This window comes from Emydura macquarii, unplaced genomic scaffold, assembly GCF_026122565.2.
Source record: "Emydura macquarii macquarii isolate MOO-44397 ecotype Brisbane River unplaced genomic scaffold, CSIRO-AGI_Emac_v2 contig_3296, whole genome shotgun sequence".
Lineage (NCBI taxonomy): Eukaryota > Metazoa > Chordata > Testudines > Chelidae > Emydura > Emydura macquarii.
This window is the reverse complement of record NW_027133433.1, coordinates 33,324-53,284: the sequence shown is the minus strand read 5'-3', so window position 1 is coordinate 53,284 and position 19,961 is coordinate 33,324. Positions and strand designations below refer to the sequence as shown.

The 19,961-nt window shown below is 53.7% G+C and overlaps 1 protein-coding gene and 1 long non-coding RNA gene across 2 annotated transcripts; one reads left to right on the top strand and one right to left on the bottom strand.

Annotated features, from left to right (window-relative positions):
- Positions 1 to 2,815: 2,815 nt before the first annotated feature.
- On the bottom strand, positions 2,816 to 6,741 carry LOC137143123 (uncharacterized). The gene is made up of 3 exons (XR_010917113.1): positions 6,616 to 6,741; positions 5,745 to 5,982; positions 2,816 to 3,111 (listed from the first exon to the last, which is right to left on the bottom strand). It is a non-coding gene; the product is annotated as an uncharacterized lncRNA (long non-coding RNA).
- A 231-nt stretch (positions 6,742 to 6,972) lies between these two features.
- UBE2M (ubiquitin conjugating enzyme E2 M) lies at positions 6,973 to 19,688 on the top strand. The gene is made up of 6 exons (XM_067532714.1): positions 6,973 to 7,365; positions 10,188 to 10,282; positions 10,856 to 10,894; positions 11,326 to 11,429; positions 13,024 to 13,087; positions 17,655 to 19,688. Exons 1-6 carry the CDS (start codon positions 7,257 to 7,259, stop codon positions 17,793 to 17,795), a joined length of 552 nt encoding a protein of 183 aa, XP_067388815.1. The 5' UTR covers positions 6,973 to 7,256; the 3' UTR covers positions 17,796 to 19,688.
- The last annotated feature ends 273 nt before the right edge of the window (positions 19,689 to 19,961 follow it).

The following is a 19,961-nucleotide window of genomic DNA, read 5'->3' as shown; positions in this document are numbered from 1 at the left end:
ATTGAGTCTTCAGCTGAAACAATTTGCTTAAAAAAACCCACCTGTTTCTCCATGGAAAATTTAGACATTGACAAAAATGGAGAGTTGTTTTAATTTTGCTGCTGGCTCCACCACAATGCAGCGGGTGAAGGGCTGCAATCTCACCTGCTAAGCGGGATTGGTGTGTGCACCAGTCATGATGCTGGAGAAACAGGCTGGCGATTCTGTTTCAATCTGCTTAACCATTTTGTCCCCCAGCTGCTGCAGGACAGACCCATGCTCCCAAAACTTAGTTCTGTAGTGAGGGAAAGAGTGAAACTGACTGTAGACCATACTGGGGTAGAAATAGGTAACTCAGGGATTTTGTTTTAAGAGTTACATGAAGATGGTATAAACTGGCCCAGTTGGTATGAGCCCCTTGGGAAGCAGTCTATGGAGTATCTGCTGTGCTCAAAGGATGGGTTCTAGTATCCCATCTCTGTGGCATGATTTTGGGGTGGGGGTGACTAACAAGGCCTGAGCCCCAATTTTCTCTCCTCCACCTCCTTATCAATGCAGCTTTGGCTGCATCTACTCTGCCAACTGCATGATTTGTTTAGTGTCAGGGTGGCTCTTGGCACAGCCCATCAGAGAATGAAGGCTGTGAATTTCTAGCCCCAACCTGTGCAGGTTTAATGGTGATCCCTACAGCTGCCACTAGTGGCTGGATGCCCCCTGCTGCTGGTGTTGAGGAAAGGCAGGACCCCATATTCTGTCTTTGGGCCAGAACTTCAAATTGGGCTTTGGTGCTGGGCTCTAATGATCAGTACTGCAGTTCATCTACAATCATCAGTCCTCATTGGTTGGTGCTGTCTGTATAGCAAAGAGCTGGAGCCTGCTCCAGAGAGCTTACAAGCTGTGTGTGTCAGTCCAGGCCAACTGCAACTGTATTTCCACCTCTGTGGTCCCAGGCTCTCTGCTCTTCAGCTGTCACCTCTCTTGGGCAGAGACCATGGGGTCTTTCCCTCCTGGCCAACTTATTTCTAGGCTGCTTCCATTATGAATTCCCCAGCAAATCAGATGGCCTAAACAGCCCAGCATGCTTTGCTTTCTCAGAGGCTATAAACAGTCATTGCCACCCTTGGCTCCCCCTCCTCCCCGACTCTTCATAAGCAAATGAACTTGTTCTTAAAGTGAAAGCATTTTAAACAAAAGAACCTACAACCAGAGATCAACCCCAGCTCTGACGGGTGATCAGTCCTTCAACCCCCATCAAGCAGTTTTCCTGTAGTTACATGTTCATAATGGCCTTGGCTTGGAACAAGCACCCTGCTGCATCTAGGAATGGGATGGGTGTCCGTGTCCCCCTTTTATCCAGTGTGGGTCTTTGAGCACCAGAGACCATGACTAGGTAATCAGCCAAACTGGGTTTCTCAGGACAGCGTTTCCAAAGGGTGCATCTGGAAGTGAGGAATTTGTATGCGCTTCCTCCCAAGTATTTCCTAGGAGACCTGTGCAAATAAAAGTTCAGCAGGTATAGACTATTGTTCCAAAGAGTCCTTTGAAACTCATCACGCTTCCTGTGTTTCCACTAGCCAGATCTTCCCCTGGAGACGTTGCATAAAATCCCCTGATAATGCATCAAAATTTGTGATACTGAAACTTAAAAAGGTTTATCTGCGGTATTGTAGGAAATTGCTGTGGCTGTCAGTGTGGTTAATCCTTCCCCATTGTCAGCATTAGTGTAGTGCATCCATCACTTACCAATCCAGGCCAACTGGCTGACTCGGTCTGTGATCTGGGATGTTTTCTTTGGCCACAGCCCTGTGGCTGTCAGGGCTTCCTGGGGCGCTGGGAACAGGGAGGACTAGCTCAACAAGAAGGGCCAGGGACTCCTTTCTCTTTGCACTTAGTCCCTGCCCCCCAAAGAGCTGACACTCTCTTTGCATAGTGACTAGCATTGTGGGATCCTGGGCCACGAGTGAGGCTAATACAAGTCTGAATATAGATAGTTTTCACTTTACCAGCTCCCGAGCATCTTCACCATACTGTGAAATTTGCAGACTGACCCCACCTGCCAGCAACTCTTAAGACATGACACCTGCACACATTGGTATTCCTTAGGTGCAAAGAGCAACACATGGCAGGGGCTTTTCAGGCCATGGCATTGTCTTACAACGGTATTTGAGGAAGGAAAACAAACTCCTTCCACACCAAAGGGGCTGTGGTGGTTTCACATTTAACATGGTGTTGGATCTTGGTTAATTCTCTTATCCTGCAGTAACTGGTGTCACTGCTCTTGTGCTGAATTTTTAACTTTTCCGTGGTGATAAGAGGATCTATTTTCTTGCTTTATATCACTTAAGGCTGCTTTTACTTTATATAGCATATATCCCCCACATACTAATTATTAGAGCACATTGACAATGCTATACTTAAAAGTAATTATGTCATCCCATATATTCTATATCCAAGTTATCAAAGGTTAATTGAGGAGTCCTGGTTTTGCTCATTCAGTGGATGCAATACTTTTGCTGCTATCATCTGCTGAAATGCTTGGTTACCTTCCCACAGCAGCTCGGTTTCAGAGTGACACACCAGCCTGAAACAATCCAGTTCTTGTGCCAATCTCCTCAGGTTTCCTTTGGGGTCATTGCTGCCCTACCTTAGTTTTACACATTTTTATCCAGAAAGTCCTTTCAACAGTTTTCAGCCATATTCCACTAGCGGTCAGTGGGGGCAGAATCCTTTACCAATTTGCAGTTACCTAAAATTCAATAACCAAAATGAAGTGAACGTTTTTTGTACGATATTTCCCCAGTAGGTTTTAACAATTGGACGTGTTTTCACTCTAGGACATCTTCATTTTTTTTAATTTGCAAAATTCCACCATATAGTTTTTGGTTTTTTCCCCTCCTCAGTAGCATTTATTTTACAGCACAGTTAAACAGAACTTTTTAATAGGATTTTCAACAGGAAGTTTTGTCACAATAGTGGATTTGCCATTGCACCATTGGGAGTAGCTCTATCCATAATAACCTCTTAAAAGAAAACCGAATTTGGATGGCACTTTTTGAGTGGGATTTTGGTGTCTTACATTGATTCATCTTCCTAGATGCTGAGTTGGTTTCTGCTTTCAAATCACAAAGCCATCTGCAAAAGAAAACACAACTTAGGGTGGCTTTTCTTGGGAGCCCTTATAGGATTTTAATTAAGTAGCGTGTCTTGTTTACATTTTTTTTAAAACCCCTTTTAGCCTTAAATTCTACAGATCTTTGAGGCAAAGCTAGGAAAGACGTGCTCCTACTGTTGGTGCGGATGGGGCTAGCCAATGATCTTAAATGCTTATAAATCGATGTCCTAAAAGGTAGCTACAGACCCCCAAGCCATTTTATCAAATAATATCAATGGTTATTTTTAACTTATTTAGACTTCTATTCATTTTAATGGTCACAGTTGCAGGAAATTATGGGGGAGTCGGACAATTATGTAACATCAATAGATGCTGAGATTCAAAAAGTTAAAGCTTTATAAATCATTAAAACGCAAGTTGCGAACATCATGTCAAAATATACAAAGCAAATCAATAACTCATACCTGTTTTTACTGTTTATTTCCTAGCCCATTTATAAGAATGGTCATACGGGGTCAAGCTAATGGTCCGTCTAGCCCAGTATCTTGTCTTCTGACTGGCTGGTACCAGAGCTTCAGGAGGAGTGTATATAACAGGGCAAATATGGAACAATCCACCCAGTCTTCCACTCCCAATGTCGTAGTCAGAGATTTAGGGTTGCCCCGAGCATGGAACTGCATCCATGACCATAATGGCTAATGGCCACTGCTGAATTTATTCTCCATGAATTTATCTAGTTCTTTTCTCAACCCAGTTATACTTTTAGCCCATCACCACATCCCATGGCAATGAGTGCCACAGATTAATTGTGCATTATGTGAAAAAGTATTTCCTCCTGTCTGTATTAAACCTCTATTAATTTCACTGGGTGTCCCCTGGATTTGGTATTGTGGGAAAGGATAAATAACACTTACTTTCTCCACACCTTTTATGATTTTACTGACTTCTATCATATCCCCCTGCCTTAGTCTTTTTTTTTTTCCTAAAATGAACAGCCCTAATGTTAGTAATCTCTCCTCATATGGCAGCTGTTCCGTTCCTTTGATCATCTTTGTTGCTCTTCTCTGGACCGTGTCTAGTTCCACTCTATCCTTTTTGAGAAGCGGTGATCAAAACTGGACATAGAATTCAAGGTGTGGGTGTACTATGAATTTACATGGTGGCATGATATTTTCTATCCCTTTTCGAATAGTTCCTGGATGCAGTGTAGTTGTAGTGAGGTCAGTCGCAGGATATCAGAGAGACAAGGGGGTTAAGTAATATATTTCATTGTGATGCTGTGGGAGTACCTTTCCCAGACTTGAAGTTGAGCTCTGTGTGGCTCAAAAGCTTCTCTCTCTCACCAACAGAAGTTGGTCCAATAAAAGATCCCACGTCCCCCACCTTGTCTCTCTAATCGTTCCTAACATTCTATAGCAAGCTTATTTCAAAAGTCCAGATCAGATTTTTTTACTTTAATATGATCATAAGCAACATTTTGCTTTTTGTCTATCTTACATTTTAATTATTGTCAATTGAAATACTTTTTTTTCCTCTGTGTAGTGAAATTGACGTTTACTGACACAAATCTAATCCTTCAAAGCTGGGACAGTTTCCTAGTACGAGGGTTGTATCCAACCTGGAGCAGCTCTGTGTATTAGATCTTCTCTTGACACACAAAGAGGGATTGATCAGAGAACAAAAAATTGATGGTCACTTAGGCTATGGCTACACTGACAAAGTCACCACCGTCAGATTGACTTCTCTGGATCGACTGAGCGGTCAGTGAAGACTGCTCAGTCGATCCAGAAATCGACATAAGACCACCTTCTCAAGTGGCATAGCGCAGCGTCGACGGTAACGCGGAGCAAGCAGTGCAGCAGAGAAGTCGACGGGAGTTATGCAAGTTTTTTGTGTAGTTTGCGTAACTCCGGTTGCCTGCTGCCAAATCTGAGAGGTAAGTGTAGATAAGCCCTTAGGTACAAATAATCATGATTCAATCACATGTGGTGTGCAAACAATAAAGGCCAAACCTGTAACACATAAACCTGGTGCTTTAACCAGGCCAATTTCATAAAACTGAAAACAACTGAGACAAATCAGCTGAGAGAAAGAACTTAAACAGAAAAATCTGAATGATAAGTGGCAATGGCTAAAGAAAATTTTACTAGATGCCTCTGATGTTACCCAGGGTGGTGGGGCATGTTGCTACCAGCTGCCCTTTGCATGAGTAAGCTTTGTCTGTACCTACTGCAGGCCATCCCCCAATTCCACTGGCGGTGGGCAATACAAGCTCTCCACTCAGCCTACGTGGGTTCTGCTGTCCCTTAATGCTAGCCACACTCCAACCCCTGAGCCCACTGAGCGTCCAGCCCCTGATTGCAGTATTCTTAGATTCATGGCCACCCCCACCCCCCCCCCAAAAAAAAAAAAAAAAAAAGCAAAGCATCCCAGCTTACCACTTCCACTTGAGATCACCACTCCACTTAACACACAGCACTTTAGTACATTCACAGTGAAAGCAAATAAAAATGTGTTGGACAAAGAGAAGAGATTCAGATTATGGCAAGTAGAAATACTGGAAACAAGGGATTATGTCTCAAATCAGTATATGCGTTCTAGAGCCAAGACTTAGTTATCTAGATACTTTAACGTCTTTTGGCACACAACTCACCACAAGGGTCTTCCACCGTTGTTCAGCCAGGCCAGAGATTTTCTTGTGAAATGAAATATGCTGCCAGCTTGTCTCTTAGATAATGAATTTAGGGGGTCCTCAGCATTCCCAGATATACTTGACTAGTCTTTTCATCTTAGTTAAACAGGAGCCACCCCACTGTTTTTGCTATAGGTTTTCCTCTTTTGCAGACCTCACAATCTTTCACCTGGTATCAGGCTCCAGGAGAACAGACCACCTTTGTGAAGCGGACAACACACAAGGACCAGAGAGAGAGACGTCACCTCCTGGTGTCCTGCCTTATCTCCATGGCTTTAAGAACATCATTTCCGGTGCGGATATGTAACTCCTTAATGATCATCTTAGCATACATTTTGCAATGATTATGACAGTAGATACCTCACGTGACACCTTTTTTGGGGGCAAATGTATATATACCTGACCCTGGGGATTCCTGTAAAACTTTATACCCCCCCCCCTTGCACCCAAGGTCAGTTGGCAAAAAGCAGTCCTGGGTCAGCCCCGTAGCTGACCCCCACCTGCTATGGCACCGTCCGGCTGTACCATCCCCACAGCCACCCCCTTCCCTCTCAGCACCCCTGATGGCCACAGTGCCATCTGGCCACACCATCCCCACGGTTTGCTGGGCCTGGTGCAGGTGGCCTGTTGGCGTGAGTTTGGTGACCTCTGACCCTGGCTGTGTGGCATGATGGCCGGAGGACCCCTGCCCCCATAAAATGGGGGCTATCAGGGGTGACCAGTAGCCTAGGGCTAGGGTGCATCTGGTGGGCCCAGGGTTCCCCCCAATTCCTCCCCAGAGGGACTGGCAACCCCAAAAAACCCCACAGACCGGAAGCCATTCTGCCCTCACCAAAGATGGCGGCCCGCAGAGTTCTGCCCTGAGCTGGACCCGCCCCGCCCTTTGGAACGCGGCGTTCTCCCCGCAGCCCCGATCTCCAGCCCGCGCAGCAAAAGGCGAGCGCCTGGCGGAAAGGACCGAGCATGAAGCGGAAAGGGACGAACTCTGGGTGGGCGGTGCCTAGAGGCCTGACGTCATGCGCCGAGCGCCCGGCGCACACGGCCGAGCGTTGGGTGGGCGGTGCCGAGCGTCTGGCGGAAAGCGCCGAGTCCTGAGTGGGCGGTGCCGAGCGTCCGGCGGAAAGTGCCGAAGCTCGGAGTGGGCGGGGCCGAGCCCCGAGACGGAAAGCGGGGAGGTCCAATCCGCCGGCGTCGGAAGCAACCGAAGTGCTTCCGGAAAGGGCCGAAGCCCTTCCGGAAGGAGCCGAGAGCGGGCCGGCCGTTGCCGACGCACCGCAGCGGCAGCAGCCTGGGCGGACCCGCTCCGCTTCCCCCCCCCTTCCCCCGGGCCCGGTAGCAGCGAGCGACTGACCCGGCCCGGCTCAGCCCGGAGTCGGGACCCCGCACAGGCCGCGCCGAGCCCCGCCTCCCGGGCCCCGCCTCCCGGGCCCGGCCCGGTTCGGTTCGGCGGCCGGCCCCGGCCCGCCCGGCAGGATGATCAAGCTGTTCTCGCTGAAGCAGCAGAAGAAGGAGGAGGAATCGGCCGGAGGCACCAAGGGCAGCAGCAAGAAGGCGTCGGCCGCGCAGCTCCGCATCCAGAAAGGTACCGCCCGGCCCGGTACCGCCCGGCCCGGCCCGGCCCAGCTCAGCCTTCTGTTACCCGGCCCGGCCCAGACTCCGCTCCCCATTGCCCGTGGGGCGGCTGGAGTGGTCCAGATCCCCTTCCCCCTGCCTGGTGTTGGTGGGCCCGGCCCGGCCCAAAGCCTGATCGGTATCGCCTGGACAGTTCCGGACCCTGATGGGTACCGCCCAGCCTAGATCCCCCCCACCCCCATCCCGGTACCGCCCAGACTGGACCCCGAGGGGTACCGCCCAGCCTAGATCCCCCCTATCCCCTACTTTGCTACTGCCCAGACCAGACCTCTGACTGGTATCAGCTGGGTGAGCCCGCAAGGCCTGACTCTGGCACTGCCCGGCCTGGCCCAAACCTTGATTGGTACCACAAGGTGCAGATTCCCACATCCCCACCCTGGTAACATCTGGCCCAAATTCTCTATCTTCCCCCCCCCTCCCCAACCTGGTACCACCTGGTCCCACTATTGTCTAGCCCCAGTCAACTGGTACCACCTGGCTGGGCCCAGAGTCCTCAAAACCCAGCACCATCCAGACAGGTCCACATACTGGTACCCCCTGGCCTGGCCCAGACCCCCTCAACTCCGAAACCATGACTGGTACCACTTAGTTGGGGTGCTGGGAGAGAGACCTGTCCAGGCATAGAGGAGATCCCACCTTCAACAGTACCAGCCAGCCCAAATCCCGGGGCGACCCACTGATCTCTACCTTCATCTGAAATGGTACCACCCGGTCCAGACGGGTGCTGGGAGTGGGAGGGCCAGCCTCTTTCCTACATTCTGCGCCCACACCTTGCCGTGGTAGGGAGAGACCCCCACCCACTCGTTGGGTGGTGCCGGCACTCAGACCCCTTAGATGCCCTCCAAATGGGGGAGCACAATGGGGACACAGTGGGTGAAAGCCTCCCATGCTGGGGGGTCTGGTATCCCCCGCTCACCTATTGGGGCAGACCCCCATGTTCTCCTGCCCTTCGGAATCCCCATGAGTTCCAATATTTGCACCAGTGAACTCCCTGCTGGAGAATGGGGGACCCCTACTCCCCCAGAGGCGCTTCCTGCTCAGCCACCGCCCACTGGCAATCTGTCTCCCCACTTTCCCTTCAGGCGCACACAGAGGGGACCTCCCACCCCCGCCGGGGAAACCCCAGGAGACTCCACCCCACATGCACACTGCTTCCCCACCACACACACACACTGGGGCCCTCCTTCCCCAATGGGGAAATCCCAGGAGACTCCCTCATACACACACACACACTGGGAGGTCCCCCTCCCCTGCTGGGGGAACCCCAGGAGACCCCCTGCCCCTACCAGGGATTCTCTCTTACTTGTCTAAAGAACTTGACAAGAATGCCCCCACATTGAGCCCTGCCCTACTGGCTGTCCCCAACTCTCTAGAGAATATTCCTCCCCCGTTGCACTGAGGAGCCCCTGGAGCCCCACCCGATGAGAGCCCATGGGGAGTGCAAACCCCACCATGACACAAATCAGACATCCCCACATGCAGCACCCATAGTGGAAGTGTCCTCAAAGGGCAGAAACCCAGGGTCTCCCCGCTTCCCACTCTGTGCCCAGAAAGATGCCAGGGTCCATCCCCGGCCCTGCTATGCAGAAGAAAGGGCAGCAAGGATACCCACTCCCTACCGTGGCACTGTCTGGGGCGACTGGAACCCCTGTTCCTGTGCTTAGGGGCGTGCAAGGAAATGCCCTGGCAATCCGGTCTGTGCAGTGTCTGTCTTCTGCTCTGCCAGGCCCAGCTGATTCTTTCCCTTAGCTGGTCCAGGAGCAGCTGTGACCACTGGTGCCTGGGCTTGAAAGTGAACCTGCCCCAGCAGGGGCCCAGTGAAAGGGACAAGAGTCTGTCAGTTTCATTCCTGTGGGAGGCCTTTGGCTAGCACTGACCTGATGGGTCTCCTAAGCTTCCCTGAGCTGCTGATCTTTGCTGGGGCGCCCTGTGCCACGGCCCGTGCAGGAGCTGCCAGGGCCTGGGCTGGGCCCCTGTGGTGGCTGCAGGGGAGACCAGTGGTTCAGGGCAGCTCAGGAGTCTGATCAGTTTGTTTCATGCCCCTCCTTCCTGACCTGCTGCCCCCCCTCTTCCACTCCTGAGATCCCCTATGCTGTGGGGATGCCCCCCAATTCTGACCCATAGCTATTGTGCTTCATCTGCTTGTGTCCCAATCTGGAGCTCCAATCCAGTCATCCAGAGGTGGCAGGTCAATGCACTCGGCTCCCTCCACCCCATCATGAGCTGATGGATCCCGGCCATGCGCTGCGGTTGTCACTGGTGAGGTTTGGCCTATGCCCTGCTGGGAATGTGTGCCCCCTCCCTGGCATATTTCCGTGCAGCGTACATCACCACGGGCCTGATCCTTCTGGGTCCTCACACCATGAGGGGGGACATTCAGAGACTCAGCGCCAGGCTGAGCTGGGACATACCCCTGCCTCATCCTGTGGTGTAAGTGGGGCCTGGGCAGGGTTGTGGGGTGAATACCTCCTGGGGGCTGCTCTAAATATGGGACTTCCCCCCCAATCTGCCCCCTGAGAGCCAGTGTCCTGACCAGAGCCAAAGGATCATGGATCTCTTCAGTGAAAGGGATCTAGTGTGGGGGACACCAGGTCCATCTCCCTCCCCTGGGGAGATGGCCAGGCCAGGATTGTGAAATGCCTCTTTCTGATCCAGTGATCTGCCCCCTCGGGAGCATGCGGTGGGCATGGGGCTCCTCCGTGGAGCGGGGGCGGGATCTGGGGTTCCCTTCCAAAGTGACCCATCTCTCTGCTTCCCTGCCGCCCCGTGCAGATATTAACGAATTGAATTTGCCGAAAACATGCGAGATAGACTTCTCCGACCAGGACGACCTCCTCAACTTCAAGCTAGTTATCTGCCCTGACGAGGTGAGGGGGCTGTATGCGTGGGTGGGGAGTTCTGCGTGCCAGGACTTGCCTTTCTATTCTTGTCCCTGGGGAAGCCCCAGCTGCTGCCTAGACTCTGGTAGCTGCTCCCTGCCGGGTGGACCCAGGGCTCCAGTGCCAGGCTGCGGGGGTTCCAGCTGGCGCTGCAGCATGCCTGGGGGGGAAGAATTCAGCTGGAAGGTGCCTCTGTGTGTGTGGACGGGGAGCAAGATGGGGGCAGGGGCTGCACGAGCTTCATGGCTCTGCCTGTGCTCCTGCTGTCCCAGCCCCAGATCCAGCCCCCCCAACAGCTCCACTGGTGTCCCCCTGATCGTGACCCGCAGCCCCCTGCTATCCCAGCTCGCCCCCCCCGCAGCTCTGCTGGTGCCCCGTGTCAGGTCTCACGATGCCAGCTGAGCCGAGTGGGGTGGAGAGCGAGTGCAATCGCAGTCCCAAGCGGCTGCGTCTCTGGTCCCCTGCACTTGGATCCATGGGGTGGGGCTGAGCCCAGGCCCCTGGCGGTGCTGGGGCCCCCCATGAGGCTCCCTCCCTCGCTGAAGGTCTTTTGTCTTTCAGGGTTTCTATAAAGGGGGGAAGTTCGTCTTCAGTTTTAAGGTAAGACCTTTCCCTGCCCCTGGGGCGGAGCTCGGTCTGCATAGAGCCTGGCCCGGCTGGAGGGGGTGCCCCAAAGGCTTGGGGGGGGGGGGGGTTCTCGGTCTTCCTCATGTTGGACTGTCCTCGTGCTGTGTCTGAGCCAAGGAGGGGTGCGTTAGTCCCACGAATCTGGCATCCCCTCTCCTGGGAGGCAGGAGGTGCTGAGTCTGCTCAGGGAGCTGGGGACTTGCCCAAAGTCCTCCAGAGCTGGCAAGAGGACCCAGGAGTCCGGGCTGCTTCCGCCATCCTGCTGCAGGGGAGCCGCACTGCGGGTGGGTGGGAGGGAATCCAGAGCTCCTGGGAGTCGGCCGGGGCAGGGATTCTGGGCCAAGTTCCTGCCATGGTGGGGCCTTGGGAAGTGACTCCCCATCTGTTTGTCCGTCTGCCTGCAGGTAGGCCAAGGCTACCCTCATGACCCTCCCAAGGTGAAGTGTGAGACCATGGTGTACCACCCCAACATAGACCTAGAGGGCAACGTCTGCCTAAATATCCTCAGGTAGGGAGCGCGCTGGACTGCCCCTCTCTGACACTGCCACCCGCAGGCTGGTCTGGGGCATTGCCCCATCCACACAGACCTGGGGGCATCCCCTCTCCAGCACCAGGACCCTTCCCATGTCCCTCCCACACAGATCGGGGGTCGGGGGGAGTAGAGGATGTGCCCGGGTGCCTAGAATGGACCACATTGAGAACACCACACTCGGAGCAAACTGCAAGAAACAGGGCAGGTACACCCCAAAATGGGTGGTTTGTACTAGTTAGATCCCCCAAACCAGTTTCAAAAGAGCTTCTGTAGCAGCACACTGGTGAGTGTGAAGCTAACACAATCCCCTTTAGGCATCCCAGTCCTTGGTTACCATCCAGACAGATGGGACTAATATAGTGAGAGGTTACTGGACATGCACTTCACCGTATGTGAGGTTCTGCCAATCCCAAAGGATCAGACGCTTACCCCCAGGGCAATACGTATCTTAAATCTTAGCCAAACTGTCAGCCAATCCTTAGTGGACTAAGAATTTATTAATACAAGAAAAAGAATAGTTATAAATGGCTAAAAGATCGCATGCGTACAAATGATTGCAGAGTCCTTGGATCAGGTTTGTAGCGGGGATGGGATAGACCACAGCTTGCAAAAGTCTGGTAACTGCCAAAAGATTGGAGGGGCTCTCCGTCCGTCATTCGAATGCTCCTTTTAGTTAGAAATCCACAGTCCTGAGAAGTGGAGCAAGAATGAGGCAAACTGAAGGGAGATCTCTCAGGTGTCTTTTATGTCCTCTGCCACGTGCCGGAAAAGTTACCGTCCCAAACAAAGCCCACAGCCCCATGTGTGGAAAGTTACTGACAAAGATGGAGTCCAAAGTCACATGCCCACGTCACCTGCCCGTAGGTGTTTTGCTGAATCCCAGGGGTGGCCATTGGCTCCTTGCTGTCTGAGGTGTCTTCGGGAATCGCTATCTGGAGAGATGATTGCTCATAATGGCCCATCCAGTTTAACTAGTCCCTTCATGCTGGGCTGGCAGGACTGGATGTAAACTGGGTGTGGGTGTCGCCCTCAGAACAAACACACTGAGATACAAATACCTAGCCAATATTCACAGCTTCAGACACCTGATGATCCAGGGATTTAACCGGGATAATTACACTTGACAGATTGTAACTTTCCCATTGAGGCTACATGGGATATACTTTGTATAAGATTTGTTGCAATGGTAGAACAGTGGTAGCAACAATGATACAAATGGTCATCTTCAATCATGCAGCATCACCGGGGGAATCCCCCTGGCCTAGGAGGTGGGGGGGATCCCTTGGGGCCTGCCCACACGGGGGGGGGGATCCCCATCCTGCAGCACTGACCCCTCTCTTACACACAGGTCTTGGGGCAGCCCCTCCTCCGACCATCTCCATGATCCCCATCCCCCCCGTCAGATTCTGATGTGAATCCTGCCCCAAAACCACCACCTTGGGCTCCGTTACCCCCTGTCCCACCTGTCTGGCTCTCCCCCCAGTGAGATCCTGGGATGATTCCCTGCCACCCCAGTGTCATGTCACCTTTCCCGTGGGGTCTCCACTCATGGCTCTTTTCTGCTCCACAGAGAGGACTGGAAGCCTGTACTAACAATAAACTCTATAATTTATGGTCTGCAGTATCTCTTCTTGGTGAGTACCTGGGGGGGACTGTGGGGAGGGGCCAGCTCTCACCTGCACTGTTGGGGGGGACATGGTGCAGGAGGTGGGAGAAGCCAGGTGTCCCTTGCACTGCTGGAGGGGCTTGGCCAGGGGAGGAAGGGGGACAGGAGGTGGAAGGGACCGGGTGTCCCCTGCTCTGTTTAGGATGGAGGTAGCCCTGGCATCCCAGCAGGGCTGGGGCATGGCTGTCTCCTGACTTGTGTGTTTGGGGGCTGGTCGTGGGGTGTCGATCTCCTTGTCCCCTTGCAGTTTGGGGGAGAGGTGGGATGGGGCGATTGCTCCCTAGGGTCTCTGGGGAGGCCGTGGCACTCTCTGGCGGGTGGCAGGACAGTGCCCTCGGAGCTGAGAGAGACATTGGCAGGGTTATTCTGTGCAGGGGGTGTGGGGTTGGCGTGGCTGTGTGCTGAGCTGCCGGCCGTGCTGTGCTTTGGTTCGCATGGCCTGCTGCCTGCCGGGGGCCCCGGATTGGCTGTGCTGTGTGTTTCCGTCTCTGCCGGCCCCTGGCGCTCTGCTCGGCCCCCTCCGTGGCTCCCTTGCCCTGGCGCAGGCTGGGTGCCCCATGGCTCTCCCTGCAGACGTGAATGCCTGCCGTGTCCTCGTAACCATCCCTCTTGAGGCAGTTCTTACAGTCCATCAAATACCCAGGGGCAGAATAAACGAGTCCAGTGTAATGTTAAAATTCATCCCACAGGTGCTGCTGCACTGCTTATTAATTCATATCGGTCATCAGTGCGAACCTTCCTGTCTATCCCCCATCACTGTAGTAGCTGGGCACCTCACGACCTTCCGTGGATTTATCCACGCACAGTCCCATGGGGCGGGGCAGGGCTGTTCTCCCCACTGCACAGATGGGGCAGTGAGGCATGGAGATAGCTGGTTATGAAGGGTCAGTGACAGAGCAGGGAAGAAAAAGTGCATCTCCCGAGTGCTCTGACACTGGGCCATCCTTCCTTGTTAACTGACGTTAAGCCATGGCACGATTTCCAGAGCCCTGCGGCATGCAAGGGGATTGGGTCTGGACCCTGCCCCGTCTTGTGCATTTTGGAGCAGGTGCCCGGATAAAAGTGAAGCTACTTTCCTCTGACATGCTAACTTGTGAGAGATTTTTCTGAAGACACCCTTGAACTTAGGGCTCGTCTACACGGCGGGTGATGTTGGTATAAATGACGTTGCTCAGGGGTGTGAATAATCCAAACGTAAATTACACTGACCTAAGTACCCGTGTGGGCAGTGCTGTTTTGGCGGGAGAGCTTCTGCTGCCGACATAGCTACCGCCTCTTGTGGAGTTGGCTTTACCAGACTACACTTCGAGTGTAGAATAGCCCTGAGAAAGAAATCGATGCTTCTCGTGGAGTTTAAGGCCAGAACTGCTGCCATTTTTGCAACGTCCCTTTTAAAATGTGGCCCCCAGAACTGGCTGCATTGTCCAGAATCGGACCTTCCCAGTGCTGCGGAGGTGAAATCTGTATCCCCTGATGTATATCACGCCTCAGCTCAGGGGACAGAGGCTGTTTGATAAAGATGAGAACGGATTGGAAGTTTCTGAGATTGTCCTGTGTGCTGTTACAAAATGATCCTAGCCTTCCTATTTGACACAAACAAGCAGAAGAGCTTGTTCACACAATGCACAGTCAACCTGTGGAACTCATTGCTGGGGGATGTGGTGAAGGCCAAAAATATAACAGGGTTCAAAAAAGAATTAGATGAGTTCATGGAGGATAGGCCCACGGGGGGCTATTAGCCAAGCAGCCCCAAGTTTGGGGTGACACTAAACTTCTGACTGCCAGAAGCTGGGAGTGGAGGACGGGTGGATCGCTCCAAAATTGCCCTGCTCTGTATGCCTTGTGACATTTGGTAGGCTCCAGTGAGGGAATTTCCAAGGTAGTGAGCTGCTTTTTGAGACCTGCAGGACAAGGATTAAAAGTCTCCATAAACCTAGCGACAGCCAACTCCTCTGCAAGCCCAGCCTGCGTGTGCAGCAAAGACTCCGGCTGGGGTTTAGTCCCGAGGTTCGGCCATGGCTAGAATCTTGTGGCCTGCTCTGTCACTGGAGCAGAGGGACGCTTTTAGGAACGATCATTGTACTGGGGGTTTTTGAATGCATGGTGGCGTGGATCTGTTTCAGCGGGCTAGATTTTCTGCTTAAACCACAGTGCGTGGTGAGGAATGATGGACTAGATCACCGTGATCCCGTGCTCCTGGCATCAGACGGGGTGCTGAGATTGCCTGGGAACTGACTCTGAGCTTTGTGTGTGTGTTTGTGGCTTAACAAGACGGGAGGAAAAGGCTGGGGCACTGGTGTGGGTCAGGCAAAGGGATAGATGAGGCCCCATGGTGGTGGGGAGCAAGTGGGACCCGTATCTGTTCACTTCCAGGCTCCTTCCAGCAGGTAAAAGACAGAATCTTTTCACAGCGGGATGGTTTTGGGAAGGGGTCCGTGGAAACAACCTTCCTTCATCTCTAAGCAGGGCCTTGTTTCTGAATCTGCACCACAGTGGGTTACACTCAGAACTCTCTCTGCCTCAGCAGCTATTTGGATTCGGATTCTGGGTGTGAGCCTGGCTAGGAGGACCTTCCCCTTTCAAAGTGACCTGCGAAGGGGTTTAAAAAAAGAGAAATGGGGTTTCCCCACACACTTACAGTGAATTTTTGTGCCACTCCTTGCTTTTTCCACCTTAAAAACATTGGGAATGTCAGATCTGGTCTTTCCTGGTGCAGCTGGAGAGTCTATGGGCAGATCTGGGGATGCTTCTTCTGCAGGGGCGCTAAAGTTTTAACAGTGCTCTCCTTTCTCCAAAACGGTCGTCAGTCATTGGAGTTAAATGGATTTTAAATAATTGACATAACTGTAGTTTGTCTGCCATGTTGTGGTAGCCGTGCTGGTCCCAGGATATTAGCGAGGCAAGGTGGCTGAGGTAATATTTTATTGGACCCACTTCTTTGGCGAGAGAGACCAGCTTTCTTCAGATCTGGGAAATGGTCTGAGTGTGACGCCTAATACAGGGTGGAACAGATTGTTTAGCATGAGGAGTTCACACACATTTCAAGGGAGCATTCAAGGTGAAGTAGCCTGTTAACATCTCTGCAGTCCTAGGACAAAATGGCGGTTATTGGGCAAATAGATGGTTATAATAAGCCATAAATCCGGTGTCTCTGAGTCCGTGATTTTTAGTGTCTAGTAAAGTTACGAAAGTAAGCTCCCAGGGGTTGTGAATATTTCCTTTGAGGATGAGGACTGAGCGGCCAGATACAGAGTGATCACTCTGTAGAAAGTGTTCGCCCACAGGTGATAGGGTGTTCTTGTCTCTCGCTGTTTCTCTGTGCGAGTTCATTCAAGAGCGTAGTGATTGTCTCGTTTTGCCCACGTAGTTGTTTGTGGGACTTGTAGTACACTGGACGAGGGACGTCCCATGTTGTGATAGGCGTGTGTAGGACCCATGGACCATGAAAGGTGCGTGTGTGTGTTTGGGGGGGATTGATCTGCCTAGCAGTATCGATATAGCTGGAGGTTGTGCATCAGTTTTTCTGGTGCTGCTTTGAGTTGGTGAGTCCTGCCCTGTGGGGAGCTTGCTTCTGATGAGTGTGCGGATGTGAGGGGCCGTTTAAAAGCCAGGAGAAAAGGTTCGGGAAAGATTTCTTTGTTCCCATCGAGTACGGCTTGCAGTTGTTTGCTGATAACCTGTATGGGCTCCAGGGTGAGGTGGTAAGTGACAGTCAGGAGTTTGCTGTAGGAGTGTCTTAGTTAGACACAGAAAATCACAAACTCCATAAAGACGCTGGATTTGTGGCTCATTACAGCAATCTATGACCCGCTAACCCGCCTTTGTCCTGGGCCTGCAGAGGTGTGTGAACTGCCCACTTCACCTTGGAGGTAACAAGGCAGGGGATTTCAAACAAGCAACTGTTGCCTAGGCTGTGGACAGAGATTGTACCAATGTAACTCCCTCAGTTAGAGGGTGACCTGTCACCGACGTACTTATACTGGTGTGACTCTCGGCTGGATACAGTTATGCCAGGATAAAGGTGCAATACACCAGTGTAGCTTATTCCTGCCTGGGAATAACTCTACCCGTGTACTTGCATCCCCTGTATGTGGTGTCCTGCGCTAACTACAGCGGGGTTGTTAGTGATACAACTTTCTATTGCTACGCTAGCTCTGATCTAGCGCTTGACAAAGGAGGTCAATATCCACCCCCCCTCTTACAGGTGGGGAAACTGAGGCACGGATGGGAGAAGTGGTCACCCAGCAGTGGCGAAGCCAGGAATAGAACCCAGGTGTCCTGGTGCCCCGTCCACTAGGTCACCCTGTGTCTTTGTTAAAGTGACTGGCGACGGAGGACGCTGCCTCCTGGTGAATCTCTCTGCAGCGAGGGGTCCTTGGAAGTGGGGCTGAGGCTTGTTTTGCAGCTTGAGTTCTCCTAGACACGGGGAAGGCCGGCGGGGGTGGCGCGTGGCGGGATATGCAGCCCCAATTTGGGGGTGTGGGGCGACCAGGGACATCACCAGCCTCTAACCCTGTCTCCTCCCCCCACCACAGGAGCCAAACCCCGAAGACCCCCTGAACAAAGAGGCCGCCGAGGTGCTGCAGAACAACAGACGCCTGTTCGAGCAGAACGTGCAGCGCTCCATGCGGGGCGGCTACATAGGCTCCACCTACTTCGAGCGCTGCCTCAAATAGAACTGACCAGCCGCCCCCCCTTCACGAGGGACTCTGCCAACACCGCTGCCTTCAGCCACCGGGGGGCACGGGTGCCTGGCACTGGCAGGCCCCCCCTTTGCTGCTCACGGCCTCTGCCTCTGGCAGCCCCCCCACTCCTGCCTGGACGGGAGGTGGCTGCCAGGGGATGGGGCAGGACTTACATTTGTATCCCCTGCCCCATCCCCGCAGCCCCCTCTTCCCCATTGGCCGGCTCTCGTGCTGGTTTCCCAGCATGCTCAGCCCCCGAGCAGAGCGCCCCCTAGCCATGGTCCAGCGTGAGCACGCTGGCTGCTCCCCCTGGCTTCGCAGAGCGCATCTATTTATTAGGCAGGGGGTCTGCGGCAGGGGGGCGTAGGGCAGGCTGGGGGTGCATGCAGTCCCGTCGTGGGGCGCCGGGCCCACCCTCCCCTTTTACATCCCTCTCGTGTCTGGTTTTTAAAAACAAAGCGTCCCACTTAGAGCAAAGCGAAGGCTGATTATTAAATGGGACCGGGCTGGAGGTGGGACCTGGGCTGATCAAGCCCTGCCCCCCTCTGGCCCAGGCCCCGCCCCCTAATGAACTGGTTCTATGCCATGCTGGGGCCATGAAGCCACTGTATTCTAGCGTGTCGGGTTATTAAAGGGGAATGTTAGCGCACCTCACTGCCCAGGGCCTCTCCGTGCCTTCTTGCTCCGCCGCACCCCCAGCCCCTCTCAGACAGGCCAGAGGGGTGTCTCTTCGCAAGGGGGTGCCTACTGTGCTGCCCCAGCAGGGGGCAGAGGTGTCCATCTCCCCAGTTTCCCCTCCCTGCTTAGTCCGAGCACCCAGATGGATCCCAGCCCAGCACCCAGGCCTGCTGTGTTGTCCGAAGTGGCTTAATGGGTGAGAAGTAGGGGTTGACTCTCCTACTCCCTAGCGCAGGGGGTGACTGCCCCCTCTCTGCCCCCTCTTGTGGCTGGCTCAGAAACCCCTGAGCCTTGTTAGACACTTGCTGCCTGGAAGCCACCAAAGCAGGCCTGGGAGAGGGAAGATGTGCAATGATCTGAGACGCAATCGCTGCCCGTTCCTGGCTAGGAAGGGAAGGGCTGATCTTGGCTGAGGTGGTCAAGTGAGGAAGGGGGAACACAGCCTGGAAATGGGGGCTGGGCACTCAACCTCTGGCTGGGGCCCAGCGAGGAGGGAGAATTCCCAGTCAGAAGGAAACTCCATGGGGTGGATAACTTGTCCCTACAGCTGGTTCACAGCTCAGTGGCAGGCAGTGCTACCTGCATGTAACCCACAGCCTGGGCACCGCAGCAGTGTGTCTGGGGGATCCTCTGCTCCTGTGTGTGCCCTCGGCGTGGTGGCAAAGGGGTGAAGTTGCTGCCCCGCACCTCCCACCTGATTCCTGGTATTGGAGGGGACAGCCTGGCTGTGGAGTCAGCTACACGAGGGGGGAGGGCTGGGGGCATTTGCACTCCAAGCTCCTCCCCCTGCAGGCTCTAGGCATTGCTCCCTGCCCCCTTCCGGGCACCGTGTTTAGCTGGTGTTGCCCTTCTCTGGCCAGGCACAGGCTGACCTCTGAGGTGGCCCCTTGCAAGCCAGGGCCATGCAGGGATCAGGCTGGGGGCAAAGATGGGGAGGGCGAGGCAAGGCTGAGGGGGTGGGCCTGAGGTAGTGTGGAAAGTTATCTCCCCACCACCTTTCCTGCAGGGGCTGAGCCATGGTGGTGGCCAGGGGCTTGGTACTGCAGGGTGCGGGGAAGGCAGAGGCCGGGGGGAGCCCTAGGGGTTGCAATTGCAATAGCAGGAGATGGTAACAGGCTGTGGGAGCTGCAGTGTGCTCTCTTGTTCTCCTGTTGTCCCTAGTACTGGCTGTTTGTGCTGGAGCCCAGCTTACAGATATGATTTTCTCCTCCCTCCCCCCGCCCCCCTGCCCAAGCCAGCAGCTTTTCCCAGGGCACCCCATCTGGCCCCTGTGCCCCTCTGGACCGGGGCTCTATGGGTGCTAAGGCTTAAAGGGATGGTTGTGACCATCTAGTCCCAAAGCCAGCTGCCCCATGCAGTCAGCTGGCCATTCCTTCCAGGAGCCCCCTGCAGCCAGCCGGGGGAGGGGTGGGCCCCCCCCCTCAGCTTTGGGGGGGGCACTGCAGGGGTGTACGGCCCTGCTGCCAAGAAGGCCCGGTT

Coding starts and splice junctions, on each gene's coding strand:
- UBE2M (XM_067532714.1), top strand. CDS start 7,257: ATGATCAAGCTGTTCTCGCTGAAGCAGCAGAAGAAGGAGGAGGAATCG. Junction 7,366..10,187: donor GCAGCTCCGCATCCAGAAAG/GTACCGCCCGGC, acceptor CGCCCCGTGCAG/ATATTAACGAATTGAATTTG. Junction 10,283..10,855: donor TAGTTATCTGCCCTGACGAG/GTGAGGGGGCTG, acceptor TTTGTCTTTCAG/GGTTTCTATAAAGGGGGGAA.